This window comes from Labrus mixtus, chromosome 8 (genome assembly GCF_963584025.1).
Source record: "Labrus mixtus chromosome 8, fLabMix1.1, whole genome shotgun sequence".
Taxonomy (NCBI): Eukaryota; Metazoa; Chordata; class Actinopteri; order Labriformes; family Labridae; genus Labrus; species Labrus mixtus.
The window spans coordinates 26,374,994-26,397,649 of record NC_083619.1 but is presented as its reverse complement, the minus strand read 5'-3'; the positions used below and the strand labels follow the sequence as shown (position 1 = coordinate 26,397,649).

The 22,656-nt window shown below is 41.8% G+C and overlaps 1 protein-coding gene across 6 annotated transcripts in view; it reads left to right on the top strand.

Moving 5' to 3' along the window:
• pard3ab (par-3 family cell polarity regulator alpha, b) overlaps positions 1-22,656 on the top strand; it is a 270,125-nt gene that overhangs the window by 168,166 nt on the left and 79,303 nt on the right. For 5 of the 6 annotated variants that reach the window (XM_061045451.1, XM_061045453.1, XM_061045449.1 and 2 more), the window contains 5 exons: positions 3,579-3,765; positions 4,812-4,963; positions 7,127-7,171; positions 17,699-17,929; positions 18,992-19,247. In XM_061045451.1, the coding sequence (XP_060901434.1) occupies positions 3,579-3,765; positions 4,812-4,963; positions 7,127-7,171; positions 17,699-17,929; positions 18,992-19,247 (871 nt within the window). The remainder of the gene's footprint in view (positions 1-3,578; positions 3,766-4,811; positions 4,964-7,126; positions 7,172-17,698; positions 17,930-18,991; positions 19,248-22,656) is intronic. The other variant, XM_061045450.1, reaches the window with a different exon arrangement.

The window sequence follows — 22,656 nt, the reverse complement described above, 5'->3', positions numbered from 1 at the left end:
GGCTTACTCAGAAGCCGACAGTAGACGACTTTGGATGCACTTGGCAGCAGCTCCCAGATGTGAACGTGTGTGAAAAAGGAAGCAGAGCTTTGCACGCTCAGCAAAGCTCCCTTGAATAAATAAAGATGTGTGTTTGGTGTGTGTGTGTGCGTGTGTGTGTGTGTGTGTGTGTGTGTGTGTGCGTGTGCGGGGGAGTGCTTGGCAGTGTGGGGTGTATTTTGACTGTTGCTTGGAATAATTCTGTTCCCTCATCATAACGAATGCCACCAAAACATAAATCATGCATTAGTCTTTCTTAGAAGACAACATCATTCCCATTCAGGAGATATCAGCGTTGGCCCGTTGCTCACTCTTAGATCAGTCGCCCGGCATTGTGCACTGTGGAGATGCCCGGGATAAGAGAGCGACTTAATTATTCCTTCAGGCCAATAGCTTTCTAGGCCCAGCACCCCCTGGCAATAACCTCCTTACTAATTATGCAAATAAGACCAAGAGAAGACAAAATGAAAAGCAGGGGGGGGGAACTCCTCTGCATGTCTTTCACAGCACGCCGTCCTCACCTCTTTGCTATCTGCATTTTCATCTAGAAAAATCTTCGTCTTCCCTCCTCCTGGCAATTGTGTGTTCCCCCTTTTGCCCTCGTGTATTCAGCAGCTTTTGCACAAAAGGCTTCTAATAGTAATAAAAGCGTCTCTGGTGGAGAGTCTCTAATGAAATGCCACCTATTGTTGGGCTGCAGCTCAGTCAGACTTTATTACAGCCACCCGCGAGCGATGGTGTGTTTTTATTGGTTTGATTCTCAGGTGACGGGCGTCCATGGTAGTGCTATTGTTGCTGGCGGGATGGCTGCCCCCCCCCTCCTCGAGTGCTGGCACTAAAACAAAGACTCTTTTTTTTCGCCCCCCCTCCCTCCTCCTTTCACCAGGCTAGTGAGTTGACAGATTCATTGGTTTTCTACTCAGTAGCTGCCAGTTGATTGTACTGCAGTGATTCAAACTGTGACATTGATGGGATTCTCAGTGTCGCGCATCGGACTGCTTAGGGAAATGGGGATTAAGTGGTTCTATGAGTGCACGTGTGTGTGTGTGTGTGTGTGTGTGTGTGTGTGTGTGTGTGTGTGTGTGTGTGTGTGTGTGTGTGTGTGTGTGTGTGTGTGTGTGTGTGTGTGTGTGTGTGTGTGTGTGTGTGTGTGTGTGTGTGTGTGTGTGTGTGTGTGTGTGTGTGTGTGTGTGTGTGTGTGTGTGTGTGTGTGTGTGTGTGTGTGTGTGTGTGTGTGTGTGTGTGTGTGTGTGTGTGTGTGTGTGTGGTCTGAAAGAAAGAGGTGGCCATGGTGAGGTATAGAGGACTCACCCGGACTACCAAACTTTGCAGTGAATAATTTAACACACTCAGCAGGAGGGGGGGGGGGGGGGGGGGGGCTGAAGAGGCACAATAGCATTAGCTAAAACAGATCTACTTAATGCAGTGAAGGTCTCATGAGGTCACACACTTGGAGTCTATTACACACTTGTAGTGTACGACGTGTGGGTAAACACACACAGAAGTTTGTCAATCAGATATACTCTTAACAAAGTCTACATGTTTTCATTTATTCTCATTTCTGGTTGCTAGGAGATAACATGCCTTGCGTATGTTTTTAACCCCCCTTCAGATTTGTTCTCATTAACAGCCTCAGAAACGTACAGGTGGGGGCACAGGTGGCCTAGTGGTTAGTGGGCGTCCCCCTTTGTGCAGAGGCTGTGGTTCCAGGTTCAGGTTCGACGTGTGGCTCCTTCCACTCATCTCTCCATGTCCACTCTGTCCACTCTGTCCACTGTCCTATCTCTAAATAAAAGCATCAGCCGCAAGCGCCAACACCCTGGCAGCAGCTCATCACCCACTTCCTGTTGAGGTCAGAATCAGAAACACAATCATATAAATGACCCCGTGCCCTTGACCCACAGAATCCCAACCGGTCTCATACAGTAAAATGTGATCCTCCAACATGGGAACTGTAAGTATAAAGTAAGAATTTAGTGTGGTTTTTTCACATATACAGTAAATCAACACAATAATCCACTCGATAGCACAGACCCACATTACTTTTTTATTTTTTTCAGAACAGAGCAAAGTGCGTTCATGAGTTAATTCAAACAAGAGGTCTCTTTCTGGTTTCTATCATTCAATGAAAACGAACAGACAACAGTGACTTGTGACTTTGAAACCTCGTCACACACGTACGCCCTCAAACTGTCACACCACCTCAGTCCGTCTTTTTCTCTCTCTCTCCATTCAGCTGCGTTTTACATCAGGTCAATCACCCTGCGCTGGCTGCGAGCAGCAGCAGCAGCACCCAGCGGCACGTCGATCCCCTCGGTGCTCTCTTTATGAGAAACAAACAGCAGGCCTGGCTCAGTCCTGGAGGTCTCTGCCATAAAAGCCCCCGACGCTTTCTGAAGACAAACAAACTCCTCCCTGAACTCGGCACACACGGCTTTTATGAAGCATCGGCGCTGCCCTTCTTTTAGTGCCTATGAGCCCCCCAACCCCACCACCCCCCCTGCTCCCAACTTCCAAATACAGATTAGAGACAAAGTCATGTGCTGCATATCAATGGGAGTTTTTTAAGCCTTGCTTTTCAGAGGCAAAGAAAGGGGACTATTTAATATTTTTCTTGAAAACAGGGGTGTGTTTTTTATCTTTCTTTGCGAGGGCACAGCTTGAATTAATCATAGTGTTTTGACATAGCAACAGCATTGTGCCTGCTGCCAAACTCCACTTGGTATAAGCTGATTAGCCAGGAGCCGTTTTCAGTCTTTTTCTAGGCTTCAAAAAATATGGTATTCTGGTTTTCAAAAAAAAAAGTTATTGTTACTGATGTAGTGAACTTTCTTTCTCCCCTCCCCCCCCGTTGTTGGCCCATTAAACAGTTACTGCGGTGTTAAGCTCCATGCAGCAGTTGCCAGTTGTCACAAATAAATTAATTCCTCGGGGTGTTGTTGAAGGAGCCGGGTAACGGACCGGCTTTCTCGAAGCTTTCATGAATGTTTGTGTTTTTATTATCCTCCCAGAATCTGCAAAAACACAAGCATTCTTTCATCAGACCAACCCCGTGTCCTCCCCTTGTTTCTATCCTTTCAAAGACGTCTTGAAGTTTAGGTGGGATGTATCAACACTGTGTAATTTACAGGTGAGGATTACGTCACAAGTTCTCCAAACGGGGGTTCAATGTTCATGAAGATCTCAATCAGACAAACAGTGTCCAGCTTTTGCTAACAATACTGTTCAATCTGTAGGGGAAAGAAAACTTTTAGGTTTCACAATCAAGTTAATCTTCCAGTAAAGACGTTTGGCTAAAGTGATCAATAAATCTGCCGCTCATCTGATCATTTAATGAGAGGTTCATTTTAAAATGGTTTATTAAATATGGTTTTACAAGCTGCTTCAGCCTCCAATGCTTCATGCTGCGATAGTGTACACATCTGTGACGCAGTCGAGCAAGGACGTTATAGGTGGAAAAAAAGAAGTCTTAGATTTTGAATAACAAAAATGAATTGAATTTCTACGAGAAATTGAAAAATTGGTCTTGTCTCCTCCAGGAAACTATCAGCTGTCACCGACCGTCAACATGCCGCAGGATGACACGGTGATCATAGAAGATGACGGGCCACCCCTACTCCCACCCAACCTCTCTGACCAATCATCGTCCAGCTCCCACGACGACGTGGGCTTCGCCGCTGATGTGACGCCGACGTGGGCCAAAGAGCCGCCCAGTCAGAATGAAAGGTGGGCTAAACATCTCTTATACAGCTCACTTAAGTCCACTGAGGGGGCGATTTCAAGAATTTTAAGATGATAGTGTGTTTATGATGAGGTCTAGACTACATGGTCAAAGCACAATTATAGACTGATCTGGCAGATCGTGGGGTTTTGGGACCCGTCGGCCCTGAAAATCGAAGTGAACGATAATGAGGCCACATCTGGAAAAGGAGGAACGCTTGTCGAGCTCAGACAGCAACAGGTCTTTTTATATTTACAGTCTTCTTTCCAGGTGTCTTATAGTCCAGCCCCTCTTCCTTCCAGCGTCATCACGGTGGTTGTGAGGATTGATACTGTACCACAGAGAAGCCTGTCGGTCGATTTACAGACCGTGTAGTCTGACCTCGGCATGAGGTCAATTTGTTGTTACTGTTTGAGCTTGTTTGACTTTAGCTCTCTGATGAGTCTTTCGTCTTTCTTTAAATGACTTCCTGAGTGATCTGTTCCTCTTTGTCTCCTGTTTATGTCTCATTAATTTAATTTACCCTCCCTTTCTCCTGCATCATTCAACAATCTCTTTTAATTTCACCCTTTCTCTCTTCTCGTTTCTTTTCCTCCCTTTCCTAATATTTTTCCATATAAAACGTCTTTTTGGCCGTTGTATCTTTTCTCACTCTCTCATTTGTCCACACCTTGTGTCCTTCCAACTACGACCTTTTATGTCACCTCCTCTTTTTTGCCCCAACCCTTCTTTTTCTTCTTGTTCCACTTGTTCGGCTCCTTTTATTCTTTGATTTAATTTCCCTCCATGAATTGTTCACCTGCTTTGAGTCCCATTTCAAGCCATGCGACTTCAAAGCAGAAAACTTCTATGAACTTCTTTGACTTTCAGTCCTCGTTCCTCTCTCTCCAGGTCACTGATATTTAATTTAGAACATGATAAAATAATAGTTATATAATTCCTCTACTCTTGTCTCTCCTTTTTAGTGAGCTGGCACAATTTTCCCTGTTTTGGATCTGTTAAAGTCAATCTTTTCTCATCTCCATTTCCCAACCTTCATCCCTCCATCCAGCTCCCAGAGTCCAGATGAAAACAATCCTGACGCTGCTTTCCAAAGGGAGGGCTTCGGACGCCAGAGTATGTCGGAAAAACGCACCAAGCAGTTCGGAGATGCCGCCCATCTGGAGATCATCAAGACACGCAAGTCCAAAAGCATGGATCTAGGTACAACTATTAAAATATCCATGTTCCTTCTACTATTTGAGGTATTCATTAAGATGTTGTTAGATCATCAAGACCAGGGACTGAGGAAAAATATAGGTTCTCATGGATAACTTGTAACTCAATATCTGAATCCAAACTTGAACTTTTGTCAGATTAAAGCTTTTAATAATACACACCAGAAGTATTGAAGGATTGGGATTCATTAGAATGAAGTAAGCAGAGCCAGTTTTCACATGTTAAACTCAAGATGTCATGTTATATACGCTTGTGTTCCAGCTCTTCTTCTGAATCTTTTGTCATTTGGTTGATTTTCTTGTCGGTTCTGGTCTTGACTTTATCATTCCTGTCAAAATCCAAGTTGAAATTCCTAAATTAGATTTTTCTCAAAGTTGCAAAACATTAAATTTGGTCTGAAATGAAACCGAAGTCCTAAAACAAAGATAGACACCTTCCACCTGTCATCTTTTCAGATCACTTGACATTGGGTTGGATCGGAAAATCTGAACTTTTTTGTCAATTTTTTTACATGTTAACTTCACAGGGAAACATCCAATGAACATTTCTTCATATCTAAAACACAAAGTAGTTGACGTGCATACAGGTTTGTGTCCGTGGCTACTTTGTAACTCCTATCCCGGGCTCGGCTTTTAGGAATAAAACAGAAGCGTTAGACTTGATACTATACAAACATAGACATTATAATGCAATACGTCATGGTTTATTAGGGGCAATTTGGTTTGCAACAGAAGTCTACACAGGCTATAACATCAAAAAACTGCACAGACATAAATACATTCATTTAATACATATCTCCCATTGATGTCATAGAATAGAATAGAATAGAATTACTTTATTGATCCCAAACTGGGAAATTGTGGAAAACTGGGAAATTGTGTCATCATAAAAGACGTGCAGTGAGATATGAGACACAAAGTCCAGCAGTCCATAGTATACATGTAACGGCAACAATGCCTATGAATAATTGAAAAACCCAACGGCTGATGGGACAAATGACCGAAGATATCCGTTTGGTTTGGCCCTCCTAGCGTAAGTGAACCTCCGCCCTGTCAGCAGAAGTCTAAGCTCTGCATGAAGAGGACATTGAGGGTGTTTGCTTTTCAAAACCAAAATCATTTAAGTCAGTGTCAACAATCTTTCTGCAAAGTTTTTTTTGTGTACAATAAGTACATTATGAACATGATGACTTTGGTGACAAACGACCACAATATGTAACTATTATATCATCATTTAGACTTCCCTGTGATGTGAATGCTCTTAGGCCATCAACATGAAAGTTTGTCCATTCCTACACAGTATAAAACATGGTGTTTCCATAGCAACATGAGAGGTTTAAAAAGTTTTTTCCTTTGGGTAATTTTCTCTTTTCTTGGGCTGTCCTTTTGGTGACATTTGTCCCCATAACACTTTACAATTCTTACTGTGCACAAATACCACTCAGTTCATCATCAAGTTATTCCACGGCCTCACTGAGCGCTAAAATCAGGGAGTGCCTGTCCTGAACTTTAAAAGAGATACAATGGGTACACTGAATATAGACATTTAAGAATTGAAATCATGTGTACATCTCTCCATAAACTTTGCACTCCAACTCCATAAAACCCAAAGAAAACCCGATTTCATGTAACCTCGAGCACACATCCCTGCACGCCCCCCCCTCAATGTCTCCAACATGTTCCTTATGTTTTAATGTATTCCACCCACTTGACTCCCTGTATGAAAACAGACTCTGCATCTCTCTCTCCAAAGTCAAGAACTTCACTCTGTTGATTCACCTTGAAAATGGCTTCGAACAGTCGCTGATTGCTTTGGCTGCAACAGACTCTCTGCTCGCACTCTCTATAATCATATCTAATCTTCCTCGACCAGATTGCTGCCGTGTGCCGTGTTGATATCACAACAAGTCTGATTGCTATCCTCGAGCCCTCTTTTTCATTTCCCTCTCTCTCTCTCTCTCTCTCTCTCACTCCCCATCCAACTCAAACCCTCCTTGTCTCGCATGGCGTCCGATCCTAATTGAGATGAAGCCGTTTGTGATGATTGCAGCGCTGTACCTGGATGTTGCATGTGGAATGTCATGAGCACTAACTTGAACCCCCAAATGTTTGTACCCCCTCCCTTCTTTCCTCCCCGTTCCTTTAACAGTAGCCGACGAGATTAACCTCACTCCTCGTCCTGAGACCAACACAGGTAAGGACCCCGGTGCACTGAAGGTAGAATGGAAAAAATTCAACTCTGCCACCATCACCATCATTTTTCCTCAAGTTGCATATCTGAGGCCTGGGACTGAGAGGTAGAAGTGGTGATTGCATCTGATGTTAAACTTAAAAGCCCTTCAGGGGTCTTATTATTCAGAAAGTACAGCTGTGTTATGGTGATACACCATTATAAGTCAAAGTTTCTCAGCTCTAATTCGATCAGTTCAACAAGAGAGTCGGGTAATAGTTCTACTTTCATGATCTTCTTGCCGTGTAAAGCAGCTACAAATTAACTTTTAACATCTCCAGTGAACGATTCCGAGCAAAGAAATACCAGGAGAATGGCATCAAACTATTGAGAAGTAAATGTGCAGGAAGTGTTTGCAGGAGTTTCATTGAGTCATAAGAAAGGAGTATGGCAGCATTATGATGATGTACCAATGGGATTATCACAGCAGAGTGAACACTGTTAGATGGACTTTATTTTCTATGCAGCATGTGCTATACTGTTCATTCTCAGGTGTTATTGTTCCTATACCAACTGTTTTACAGATAAATGTAACAAATGAGAAAGGCGGCAAAATATGACACTATTTTTTAGAGGTTTATTCTCTGGCTTTTTATAGAATAGGATAGAATAGAATTACTTTATTGATCCCAAACTGGGAAATTGTGGCGTTACAGCAGCAGGTTGTCCGAACACACAATATGAGTAAAAAACACAATGTTAGCAAATCTAAACATAATATAATATTAAATACAAAGTAAATAATCACTAAAAATATCAAAACTAAGAATGGGAATATATACAACCAGGATTTAACTTAGCATTACTAGTCTTAATTGAGAAAAGATTAAATACAACATACTTTGCTGGAGATAGATGTACATGTGCAGAAACAGAGTTGTAAATGGACAGTATAATGACTTCGTTTAGAGACGGGACAGTGGGTAGAGTCAGAAATCAGGGAGAGAGAGAGAGAGAGCGTGGGGAATGACAAGCGGGAAAGGAGCCACAAGCTGGACTCGAACCCGTGGTGTCCGCCCGGAGGACTACAGCCTCCGTATACATCGGACATGTGCATCAACCGCAAGGCTACCGGCACCCAATAATACATCATTTTTAACTTAGAAATATTTCTTCTTTAGTAACTTTCTTACTCATGAAATGTGCACATTGTTTCATAAATATGTACAGTACTCAAGATTATAATAATAATAAGAATACATTTGATTTATAACGCACTTTACATTTAAATGAAAATCTCAAAGTGCTACAATTTCAATGAAACCATAAAAACAGTAGCAATAGTCAAAGGTAAAATCAGAGTTAGAAGATAGATGATGAATACCTCTGAGTCCCAGGTCCTTCATATCATCTCAGATCTCTCTCTGCAGTCCCATATTTCCTTCATTTACTCTTTGTTTTCTCATAAGTAAACTTGATAATTATTTATTCTTTTAATGGCGCATCATTTAGCTGAGGGGAACTCTCTTAGCTGCAGAGTTGAGCTAGAAGAGGTTTCATAACTAATAAAACAAACTACAACCTGTCTCTGCAGCTTTGTAGAATCAATTCAATACAAAGATAGAACGTGACACAAAGTGTACAGGAAGGAACAACAGCGGACCACATGAACTTGCACATATTGATCTTCAAATATGAATCCAGTTGTTAACTCTCAGAGGGTTTTATCCAGCGCTCACCTGTTTCTGCATTTGGGAAGTGTTCCCTGTGTTGGCTGTTTCACTCTCTCTTGACAGGATACATTTTGTTAGTCTGCAGAGTGAAGACTCACAGTTCGAGGTCACATCTGAACATGTTTGTGAAAACAGTTGAGTGTCTACAGATTTGATTTTCCCCCGTTTTTTGCCTCAGATGCAGCTGTAGCACTAATTGTTTTTTGTGTGTGTGCGAGTGGAGGGAGAGCAGAAAAAGGCAGCTCGTCCTTGGTTAAGGCGGCGTGCTGACAGCGAGTCATCCGTCATTGTCACGTCTTGTGTATTTACACTGTCGCCTGGACTGAATAGAAGGCCTTTCTCTGATGTCAGTGACTTGGACAGAAGGGACAGATGGAGCTGAGGAAAGACATGTAGAGAAGGAGAAAGAGGGGGAGGAGAGTTTGTGCACTTTAAAGTAACTTGCAGGTATGACTCTGAACTCTAACTCAAGAGTAGTGTGAAGTAAGAAACAGGACAAGTTTGAACTTAAGTTTCAGGAGGTGGAAAGATTTTTTTTGTCTTTTATTGACACCAATGAGATTTTGTGCTGCATATTTTACAAGCAGTGTCTGAAGCAACAGATGAGTCAGCTGCAATGTTTCTGTAAGGTCACAACAAAAAGTGAAAGTTGACAAGTAAGCATGTCGTTACATCTCAAAATCCAGAAGTGTCCATACCTAAATGACAAAGTCAGTCACTCTTAAGTGCTATCCAGAATAACCTCTTAAGAAATTCACAGAAATGTTCATGTTTTGGCATTTGTTCATTGGTGTATCTCTTTTGTTTGAGTTCTGGGTTGACATGCATCTGTTGTTGAAAATCCGTCTTGTAATGTGAATATCGTATAATATCATAAAGGTGGAGTCGGTCGAAATCTTTGTTGCAGCTTGTAAATATGACATTCAAACTGGGCCCCTCCTCCTGGGCTCATTTGGGTTTTTGAACGTGCAGGAGTTTGCCTGCATTTATAGCTAATAAAAACAAGACATTACCCCAATATCTGGTGCCTAGGGACTATCATTTTTGTTTCCGTTGTACCCATATCAGTTGACTTTTACTACATCAAAGTTAACATTGTGATATAGTGACAGCTCTACAGACTGTGCTTTGTGCACTTCTTCCAACACAGCAGACGGCTGTTCATCATGAGTCTAGTCTAGTCTAGTCTAACTCTTCTTGAAATGACGATTGTTATAAGTTAGCGCTACACAAATGCAAATCAAGCGATTGATTGTGTTGGTGGGGATGGGGGTGTCTTTACCAGTATTTGGTGATATCTAGGTTATTAATGCTGGTTTCCCCGAGGTTGCCTACCACATGTTAAAAGCCTGGTTTAGTTTAGGGCACTAGATCTACTACAGACATGTTTAGACAAAGTAAAGTAAATACAGTGTCAAATTTCATTTTTTTTTTTAAAAAGAGGTAATGGTGTTGTCTTTCCATCGCTGATTATCCCTAAATAACACTTACTTAACTCAAAGGCTTCCAGTTTATCATGTCCAGAAATGGAAAACAAAAAAAGGGCGTTTAATTGAAAAGATCTTTGTCAACCGAGAAGCAGAATTGTCGTCTAATAGTTTGGTCACAGTCACTATTTGAAACACTGCTGGAGAGTGGCTGTGGCTGTTACAGGATGACTAATCAGAGATACACACAGGTAGAGACATATAGCGTCTCTTCTCATCAGACATGTAAGTGGAAACTAATTGTGTTACCCAGTAAGAGCTTTCTACTGCTCCCCCGCTAAAGCCATGAAGAATGTGAAAGCTGTGTGAGAGCACTTGTTCTTGTGATAATTAAGTCGCCTTCATCGCAAATCAAAGAATGTTCTATAATTAACCCGCCATTGTTTTATCAGAATTAGAGTGATCTGCCTTTAGAATAAAAGTCTGAAATGAGATACTGATGGTAATTATACCTCAGGGGGATATTTAGCATGAAACCAAAGAAAAAGAAGAGTCGGAATTTTTCCATTTTGGATTCACTTTCCCATAATGCTGACGGCTAATAGATTTCACCCTGTGTTTTTAAGTGTCCTGGGTTTATTTTCACTTTGAGCTCCCCTGGTGTCACTTTACCAAATCACTCCACCAACCTCCACTCTCCAGTAAGTCCAAGTGATCCATGGTCCATTAACTAAAGCTAAAACAAAACCAACCTACTGAAACCAAACACTGTGACAGCTCTGACAGACCGATATAGTAGCTCCCGTCTCCTGATGGTGATTGGAGGTTTATTGACTCAGGGTGCTACCACATGTCGGACAAGGACACTCACAGTGATGGTGGACAATGCTGGACAGATAGCAGCGTCCAGCAATCAGCGGGATCCCTTCTAAAGCTGACATTAAAAGTCTACGTATATAAACTTTGGGAATTAGGGTTAGGCCAACAGGGTCCAGTGTTACTGTGTCCTGGATTAGTCCTTTGAAATGGCCCTCCAGAGTTTGAGCAGAAGTTAGAGCTGCAACAATTAGCTGAAGAATCAGTTTGTTGTTCAAAAGGAAACTTCATTTTTTTAACATTTTTTGACCTCACTTAATTATTTGATCATTTTTCAAGCAAGAAAAGTCAAATATTTGCCTGTTCCAATTTCTCGAATTTGACAAATTACAATTTTTCTTTGTCAGATTTGACAGTAAATTCATTTCTTGTGCAGTTTGACTGTTGGTTAATCCAAAGAAACAATCAAACTCATCACCGTGGAGACATCACAATTCAAATTAATTATCAATCGATAATGAAAATAATCTGTGGTTGTAGCCGAAGTAGCATGGTGGTGACACACTGTACAGCCATGGGTTGATATGGTTAGTTTCCTTAAATTTAAATGTCAGCTGAGGCTCAGTGGTAGAGGCGGTTGTCTCTCAACTGGAAGGTCGGGGGTTCAATTCCCAGCTCCTGCAGCTACATGTCCAATATGTCCTTGGGTAAAAAGATGATTTGTTTCACTTTCCCACCACTTGGGCGTTCTTTTCTTTTTGGTGTGTTCATGTCATTTTGACTGACACAAACTGACATCCACGACACCGTTATAAACTTTAGTCACAACACAAACTTAATGGAGACGACAGAATCAGTGAAACCAAAGAAAAGGTACCTTTGCTTTATTTGGAGACTTACTCAGTGACTCTGTTGTTGCCAGTTCCACGTCAGTGCTGGTGTCAAACACCTAATCTGACCTCTCCTGTTCCAGCTGCTTCACGATAGCTGTGTGTTTGTTGTTGTAAGCCTTTCAGTGCTTCACTCAGTAGGATCATGTTTATCTGCAGATGACACTGACGCAGATTATTCCGAGCTGACTGACTGGTTGCCAGATATGAAATAATCCATTTAGCTGTTTGACACTCTGTGTTAGCTGTGTTTCTCGCCCTGATTATTCATCATTTTTCAATTTTTTACTCCCAAAACTGGATAAAAAAAAGACAATAGCACTGACTCATTTTCGCAATGCTCTCTGTTAGTGTTGTACTACTTCAAATCAGTCTTGGTCTCAAGACCCGGTCTCCGGACCACATTTAGAAGATCTTGATCTGGTCTCAGAATGGAAAGCATTTTTACTCGGTCTTGTCTTGGTCTCCAGACTGGTCTCAAGACCACCATTTGAAGGTCTTGGAATCGAAAGCATTTATACTCGGTCTTGTCACGGTCTCGGACTGGGCGGACTCCGGATTTTATATCATGACCGGTCCAGACCACCACTAAGAGGCTGTTTTTTCCAGGTAATTAGTAATTCCAAGTAGTTAGATTTTGATCTCCCGGTTACGGCTACAACCTTCCCCGTGTTAAGGTCTAAATAAGTGACACACCCGCTGCACACTGGCTGATGATTTTCAGTGATATTTATGGTCTTGGTCTCGCCCTGGCTCGGTCTTGGTCTTGGTCTTGAATCGGTCTCGGACCACTCTGGTCTCGGGTATGTCTTGGTCCCCGTTTACTGTGGTCTCGACTACAACAGTTGCCAGTTAGTCCTGAATGAAAAGAACAACATTACACCCTCTTCATTGTGTTTGAAAGTCTTTAAAAGAGAGAAAAAAAAAGCTCCATGTTGTTACCAAACACCATTTGTCAGATCTCCAACACGGTGTAAACAATCTTTTTTTTTTTTTTCATACCGCTGCTGAAGTGTGACTGCAGTGAGTGGCGCTGGGCAAAAGCCTTTAAATAAAGTGGGTGTGCAGCGTGAAAAGCCTATCAGGCCCGGCTCTCAGTGAGACGTTAAGGGAACAGGACAGACTGATGAGAATGAATGGGAGACCGCCAGCACACTAGCTTGTTCACTCTGCATGTATTCAATTTTCTTTTTCTTAGTTTTTTTTTTTCTCCGTCTGTATCTTTTTTTCCCCTCCCTTTCGGGTCGGTCAGACTGTAAACATAAAGCCTGGCATTGTTTATCAGCTTCTCCTCCAGATTTTGCTTTTTAATTCTACAGCCCTGGCAGGTGATTTGAATAAATTTCAATATATTTCACCCTAATCGACTGTATGAAGATTTTAATTCTGTTTTCAAGGCAGCCGAGTCCAATATGCTTAGAATAATAATTGAGATCACAAAGAAACCTGCCAGTACACTAAATGCTTTGTGATTTAAAAGTCGCTCAGTGCCCCAAATGAAGACAAAATGGAAAGACCAATCATAAAAATGTTTTATAGTACGTTATATAAAGTTATCATCTGTTATGTTCTGTATGTTATGGTTGGCCGCCAACTGTCCGCAGCAGATCAATAATGGCTTAATCCAGGTCGATATGGAATCACAACACTAATGGTGAAGGCAAAACTTCTTTCACATACAATACCTGAGGCTGTACAGATTTAGGGGTTATAACGCGTTTAGTGAAACTCCAAGAAATTACATCACAAGTAGCTAAAATACTCATATCGGGCTTTCACACCTGCAGAAAACTGAAAAAGCTGAAAAACTCCTGATATTTCCAGAAGGAGCTTTATGTGTTTCCAATTTTTTCATTACGATTTAACCCGGAGTTTCTCCTGCCAGCCGCCTAGTATTTTATGAGCTGATGTGAGAACACCTGTACACAGGCTGTAGTCCTCATCGCAGCGGTCGAGGGTTCGAATCCGACCTCGGCCCTTTGCTGCATGTCATCCCCCTCGCTCTCTCATCCCAACACTCCCTGTTTCTCTTCAGCTGTTGTATCCAATAAAATAAGACTTAAAGAAAACAGTCGGTGGTGTAGCTTTAGAAATAGACAGTGGAACAGAGGAGTATAGATGTTTGAGTTACTGTTAGCTGGTACTAGTTTGCACTTTTACATTCTTTTTTTTATCTCTTGTTTCATTTCCATCCTCTTCTTTCTCTCTGAGTTTGAAGTCTTTGAAATGTCTGTCTTCTTCTTGACTCAACCCTCATTTCAGTCTAAACTTTTGTGCAGTTCTTCTCCTTCTTCACTATCTCTCTCTCTCTCTCTCTCTCTCTCTCTCTCTCTCTCTCTCTCTCTTTCATGCCCTCTCCTCCCTCACAGTGCCTCGTGTTAATCTGTCAGGCCTCGTGTATTTTGCAGCTCCTCCTGCTACAGTAACTCTGCACTGACACCACCCAGGGGATTAGGACTCTTCCATTTACCTCTTCACCCTTATCTTCCTACATTTATTTGCCACTGAACACATTCTCAGCGCTGTGAAAGGTGCCATATGGGAACAAAAAAAAAAAAAAAACATAATAATGTCTGCCACCCACTGTACAAATGTTCATAGTTTAATTAAACTGTCATGTTTCTCTGGCTTTGCTGATGGTTATTTTCATTCAGTCGCACATCTTCGTGATATCATTTTGGAGTCAGTTGGGAGGGAATTTTGCAGACACACATGGACGCACTCTCACAATCCATTAGCTTCATTCTTACTGAACTCAACAGCATCGAGGTTTAAATACGGTGTGTTGTTGTCAGAGTCGCTTAGTGGTCGTCTGAGACCTCGAGACCAGGTGTCGTCTTGTCACTGAGCAGAGATGCTGCACTAAAGCAGGCATGGCATTTAAACCATTTATACACATTACACATGTCTGTGTGTTGAGAACAGCAGTTCCTTAATATGCGATTTTTCACACTTAAATGTAATAGAAATCAACTATATCCTCTGAAAATAACTCTGTGAGTCCTATCTTCAGTTTGTTTACATCGCCTGGACGGCCGGCTGACTCCTCCCCTCGTGTATAAAAGTTGTTTAATTGAGGGACTAGAGAAAAGAAGAATAACATACTGTACTCACTGCTTAACTGTGTTTCTAGATCACGTTCATTTCAGGTAAATTTACATGCAGTGTGAAGATACGAGCACAATAAAGATCGCTAGCATTAGCATGCTAACACAACAATGCAGCGCGAGTTGTTTTGGTTTCATGCTGGTGCTCAAGGGCGACATCTGCTGGTGGACATGGTTTTTGTCTATAAATGATGTATTTGAAAGTAGCATTCAAGATTCTTGGGGTCAGAAGTCTTCTGGTTTCCATTGTTCTGTTTGATTAGTTTGGACTAATCATGTTTGAGAAGGCTTCGCTTGTTGGCGTTTGTGGTATTCAGGGAATCAGTCCATGTGGAGATCAAAACAAAAGTGGATCATGTTACCAGTGTTTGAATAAACCTCTTAGTGTGTGTAGGTTATCTGTCAAGTTCAGTCACATTTATTGATAAAACACATTTAAAAACAGCAGCAGCTGACCCGGACTGAAACACTAACATATAAAAATAGGTTTTGACTTAAAAAAGAGGAAGCTGTTCCACAGTTTAGGAGCTTTGACTGCAAAAGCACGATCACATCTGAGCTTGAGCCGTGAGCAGGGGGAACAGCCAGGAGTTCAGGAGGCCCCTGTCTGAAGATCTATGGGGCCTAGATGAAGTGTACTGTACAGGGAGGTCAAGACATTCAGGGCTTTAAAAACAAACAACCTTAAAATGGATTCTGAAGTGTATAGGGAGCCAATGAAGGGATGTTAGGACAGGACTGATATGCTTATGATGATGGATGTCTTGACCATCTCCAGCGAGAGTGGGACTGTCTCTCTCTCTCTGGCACCTTTATTGTGGGGTTTCACAAGCTGACAGTTGGGCGACCCCTCCACTAAAGGATAAATAAGTTAACTATGAATGAAAAGTTGTTGAAGCTGCTACCTTTAGAAGGGCCTGATTGGTTTCCAGGTTCTGTGTTACTGTTGTCGAGTTCACTCTGGAGTGTTAGTGGACCTTCTTCTTCAGAGTCATGATGAAGAATTACTAAAAAATCACTGAGCGGTGAAGCCTGTGAGCACATCCTTGGACAGCTTTAGTTTGTGGTGGTTTGGATCTGGCGCCTTGTAGTGAATGTGTCACCTTGCTTTTGTTTTTATGCCCTGAAAGTTTCTCTGTTCTTTTAAAAATCCATCCTCTTTAATCATCCTGTTGTTTCATTTAGTAAAAGAACTCATAAAATAACTTCTCCCGCACAACATCATCACTTTATCCTTGAGAATGTTTTATAGGCTTTACCCACAACCAAGGTTAATGTGTACGTATTGATTGTGGATGCATTGTGTTATTTATCACTGCATTAGAAATGTGTGGTGGTTTTATAAGGTTATGTTGAGTTAATAAATTAAATAGAATAAATTAAGATGTAACCCAGACTTATCTACACTGTAGGATATTAGTGGCTTTACTTTTTGTTATAAATCATGTAAAATAGATGAAGCTTCTAACATTAGTTGGTCATATCTGTGACTGTTAAGTTAGTAGGAGTGATTCTCAACTGGACCCAACAACCAACAACTTCATGAGAAATCGCAAATCCCAAAATTCTGATATTTTCAATATCAGTCAGATTTATTTCATGAAAAATTTGCAGTTTGGACCTCAGATGGTACAAAACCTGTGACGGATTAAAGAGGGTTAACAAAAAAAAAACATGTTAAAAAGCCCTTCATGGACTTTTTCACACCATTTCTTTTATCCAGGCACACATTCACGACCCACTTCTGGGTCCCGACCCTCCAGTTGAGAACCAGTGGTTTAAAGAGTTTAAAGTATAGATGTTGTCACTGGAGGTACTCTTAAGCCCTGTGTCCACCTAGCTTTTTTTTCTGAGTGCCAGCGTCTTTTTTAAAATTGTTTTCAAGTAGGAGAAAGCGACAACAAGCGCAGCAGCCAGCATCGTTTTTCCAAACGCTCCGCCTTTTTTTGTGCAGTCACTCTGAGCGCTCGAGCTGAAAATCTTTCAAACTTTTCTGACAGGCACAACAGTGACTTCAAATGGGGTCTTTTCCAAATGTATAAAAAACAGTTTTTTTAATCTCCTATGGATCGTGTCTTGTTCCTACATCCTCTTTGATCCGTGTCTGCTGAGGTGAAAATGATCTCAAGTATAAAACATGCAGTAAAAAGTAACAGAACAATGTCCGTCATATAGTGGTCATTGTCAAAAGACTGTTGTCATAGAGACAGCGGTTTTTTTCTAACAGACAAACGCTTCTTGCAAACATTCCTGATTTCACAGTCAGCGCTTTGCTGCCTTTAGAAAACGCTGGGTGGACATGGGGCCTTATTATTTGAGCATTATTTCTTAATTACAGCTGAATAACCTCGACCCCTCTCTAAGAGAAATCATCTGTTCAAAAAATGGATTTAGATCCTTTTTCATGATTAAATAATTACATAGTGTTATGTTAGAAATGGACTTAGAGTACATTATCAGATGCCACACTTAAATATGGTTTTAGAGGAAGGTATCGATGTAGATATTGATGAAGACCCCGCTGTAGAAGTTAGCTCGTTTGGTCCTTCATCGTTTCTCCTCTCTATCCTCCCGTCAGGTTCTTCCACAAGAGACGTGGGGCCATCGCTAGGCTTGAAGAAGTCCAGCTCCCTCGAGAGCCTCCAGACCGCCGTCGCCGAGGTCACCCTCAATGGGGACCTCCCCTTCCACAGGCCGCGCCCCCGTATCATCAGGGGGCGGGGCTGCAACGAGAGCTTCAGAGCAGCCATCGACAAGTCCTACGACCGACCGGCTGCGACGGAGGAGGAGGATGAGGGCATGGAGACATGTAAGACCATCTCTGTTCACACGCAGGACAACCACTTCAAACACTGTTGAGAAATCACAGGTTTGATCCCACAGTGTCCATCAACGGTTGGGAATCTGTTCCTGCCTTTCTTCAAGAAAATATCTCAATATAAAAGTCCCATCATGCCTTTGGTGACATTGTTTTGAGATGTTACTTACCTTCACTAACCCAAAAACAAAACCAATCAGTAACAAGCGTTGATTTAGAAACTCTCTCAGCTTTGTTAAATGTTGAATGCTGCTTCTATAGTCGTGCATGAGAGTGGCCGCAGTGTGACTAAGGCTCGATATCTCACAGCTGAGTTAATAACTGCTTCTGGCAATGGCATCTTGCTGTCTCAAGATCCAACGATTTACCTTGAGGTGAACCCACTGAGACACTGGCTCTCTAATTCTAAACACATACCTGGTCACATGACGCCTAGCATTTCAAGTAGTAGTCCAACAGATCAGTCGATTAGAGACTAAATGAAGCACAAATCAATCGCCAAACTCCATCTATAAAAACATACATTTGACCGCACAGCACATGGGAGATGTTTTCTTTCACATTTGAAAACACAAATAGTCGTCTTCCTGACTTCTTCCTTCTCTTTTTCTCGTCCCTTAAATCTCAAAAATTAGAGAAACATTTCAGACGAGACATCCGATTATCCTCTAAAGACTTTGATTCTAAAGTCCCTCCTCTCCCTTCCAGAGCGTGAATAATCAAATGTTTTCAGCGTGAAGTGAGTCTCATCTATTGTGAAGGAAACACGCTGTAGCACCTGATACAAGCAACAGACGCAGTCACCTTTTCATCATTTTTATTAGTGTCTAATGGTCTCTCGTGATTAGTTTTTCATTGTAGAGCAGAGCGCTTCGATCACTTATAGGATGTAATAACATTTTATTATATTCCATTTGGCTCTCATTTATTAGGCTTATTGAGTTTTATATCTCACACACTCCCTCTTTAAATCACCTGTTGGTTTAAAAAGAGTATGTTCCCCCCCTCCATGTGTCTCTCTCTCCTCTCATGTCTCTCCCTCTCTCTCTCCAGTGGAGGAGGACACAGAGGAGAGCTCTCGATCGGGCAGAGACTCGGTGTCCACGGTGGCCGACCAGACGCCGCTGTCCGGCTCCGAGAAGCCCCTGGTCAACGGCACCAATCGAACCAAAGAGGAGAAGAAGAAGGACAAAGACAAGGGAGGGAAGGAGAAGAAGAAGCAGCAGCAGCAGGAAGGAGGGAAGGAGAAGGACAAGGACAAGGGAAAGGCCAAGAAAGGCATGCTGAAAGGACTCGGGGACATGTTCAGGTAAGACAAAAAAGTCTTCACTTCTTTTGTGCAAACAGCCAAAGGAAGGCTTCAAAATTTCAATGACACCTGCTCCCTGATTCATAGCACTAAAAACCTTTTTAATTCCACAAAACAAGCAGGATGTGAGATAAGGACTGAGACATCAGTGAGTCAGTTTAATCCACGCTGATCTAAATCTTCTGCACAAGGCCGATAAATTTAAATGAAACTACTTTTGTGAGCCAGTTCCTGCATAAAGATCAATCAAACAGCCTTATCAATTCATTTTAAAAAGGCTTGAATTGTACCTTCATGATTGGCCCTGAGGGGGAGACATGAATGAACAGAGGACAGGCCTGGGCTGTGGAGCGACAAGTGTGAGGAAACACTAATTAGACTCCCAGGACAAGTTGACCGTCGTGCTTTATTTTCCTCGTTATTAAATCTTTCTCTTGGAGGCTCTATATAAGATTTTTACCTGTCAAACAATACATTACAGCCAAACGGACAGAAACTGAAACATCCCATTAGTCTCCAGTCTATACTGGTCAGTAATGTATGTGTAGATGTCATGTTAGGGAAAGTGGCAGTGATGGGGGAAGACAAAAAAAAGAGTGCCTGGGAGAGGAAGGTAATGAGGTCCACAGAGAAATGAGCAGGTGAAATAAAAGATGGAGGAAACGTAAGTGCAGAAACTGACTGATGGAGGTGTTATTCTCAAAGAGAGAGAGAGAGCATGGTACAGGTACAATCAGAATGCACAGGGAGTTGTTTTAAAGGTCACATATTATCCTCCATTTCCACAAGTTTGAATACGTCTCAGAGCTTCTCAAAACATGTCTGTGAAGTTTCTTGTTCTAAATCCACTCTGATCCTGTATTTGATCATGTCTATAAACCCCTCTGTTTCAGCCCTGCTCAGAACAGGCTGTTTCTGTGTCTGTTCCTTTAAATATGTAAATGAGCTGTTTCTGTGTCTGTACCTTTAAATATGTAAATGAGCTGTGTCTGACCACGCCCCTCTCTGGAAGGGCTTGGGTGGCTCTGTCTTTCTCGCTCCATGCCCCATCGTTTACGGTGAGAAGGCAGACTCAGAGGGCAGAACAAACACCTAGCTGTGGGAGTGTCACCCACCTGGGGGAGGGGCTACTGCCCTTTGTGATGTCATGATGGGAAAATCTCCAAAAGGCCTGTTTGAGCACACATTCACTGAAAAGTGGAGCAGACAGAAGACGGAGAGGATGGACTTTTCTCATCGTTTGTAGACAGACTAGAGACACATGTTAGAGTTAGAAAAACATTGTAAACTGTATTTTGCATATGTGACCTTTAAACCACTGCCAAATTTGAACGTGACGTAGCTTAGACAAAACACTTTGATAAAACTACTAGCTTAGTCTGGGGCTTTGAATTCAATCTCACAGTCTTCATCAGCAAACAGAGTTATCTTAGCTGTCAGTGGAAAGCCTCAGAGCTCCCATGACTACACTGAGACATCTACATGAATACTAATAGCCTCCGAAAAGCTATAGGAAGTGGGCCTTGAATTGAGATAAGTTTGCCTCCTTAGCTTTATGTCGTACTGAATTTCGGCTCTTCCAGATTTGTTGATTTCAGCTTTTCCACATTGGCTTTGCATCTTCTTCAAGTCATTCTTGTAGTTGAAGCCAAAGATACTCTCGAGCAAAAATTGTGCATCATAAGCGATGCCAAAGAAAATACATACTTTACACTTGTTCTACCCAAAATGTGTGTGGATAATTTTTTTTACTCTAAATAAGAAAAACGATTAAAAGTATTTTTTAGCCACAAAAAAAATTGTTTCACTTCTACATTTAATTCATAGTTTTACTTTTAACATATTTAAAAGGTAGTAGTATCACTCGTGCATAAAGATCCACAACTTCTATGATTCTTATTCATGGAGGCTTTTATGTCAATGCTTCAAATGTCAGACCTTTTAGTCATCCTTCTGATGAATCTACCTTTAAAAGATGGAGTCTAAGTATTCAGATGTGAAAGAGGGAGAGCGGTGGATGACTGAGGACAGACATCAGTAAGTGTACGAGACTCGATGAGAGGCATTGTTTGTGAATGAGAGAGAATGACTCGGCTGTCACGCTGAAATTGAGCTATTTGGCCCTCCAGGGAGCCGTAGGGTAAAAACCAATCAGAGCTCTGTGTCAAACAGGTGGAGTCACTTGCAACAACAACTTACTTCTATGAGAGAAGAGAGACAAGTGGCAAGCAGTCAGGGACACACACACACACACACACACACACACACACACACATTCAGGCACTTGAGTGAATGGTAGGATGCACATGGAAAACTCCTGCAGGAGTGCTCTGGTAAGCACATTAAAAACTCATGTGCACACTGGAATTAGTTATCAGGGAACACACACATACACAGTGATACATATTGTACTAATACTAACACGGCAGGGATCTTCACAAACCATACAGCCTTTTTTTTTTTTTAAATCACAAATCCAAGCACAAACACAGGCCGATCAGTTAGCACACGAATCCACACCTACGATTCGGCCCCCTTTAAAACGCACACAACACACATTAAAACCTCCTCCCACATGATGGCGATTAGTGTTTTCTCTGTCAGAACATCAGTGTTATGGCGCTTTGATTGGCTCCATGTTGGCCACTTCAGATCTGCTCCATTTCAACTGTGTCTGACCGCCTGTTTGATCCACACACATACACAGCGTTTAATGGCAGTATGCTTCCAAAAACTGATGTGATGATTCCAACCTAATGTGTCTGTAAACGCTCCTATAGTCAATATATAAAGGAAAGATCCATAGGAATGTTATGTAACCTCTCCTAAACTAATCTCCTCTTAATTCCTCTATCACACGTGGTGACACAACATTTCTGTTAGTTTGAGGCTTTTTTTTTAAGATTAGGGTTTACTGAAGATCCTTCCTCCTGAATGAACCTTAACTCGACTTGCCTGCCATATCCAATAAATACAAGAAGAAGATGAACGATAAGCGTTATTCACAGTAAGGCGCGTATAGCTAACCTGATTGACAGTTGGGCGCAATGCTCAGTAACTGTTTGTCAAGAGGCTTAAAAACCCACCTCAGCTCCAGCTCTCAGCCTGTCGTTAGGTTCAATCAATCTTTATTTGTATAGCGCCAATTTATGACAAGTGTTTTCTCAAGACACTTTACAAAAGAGCAGGTAAAAGACCTTACTCATTGCTATATTACAAAGACCCAGATTAATCCATCATGACAAAGCACTTTGGCGACAAATTGTGCAGAAGTTACAATGGCCAGAAAAAAAACTTCCTTTTAACATGCAGAAATCTTGGGTAAATCCAGACTCATGACCAACAGCCATCTACCGAAACTGGATACTGGCGAGATGGGATAAGATCCAGGAAAAGGATAGGGAATGGG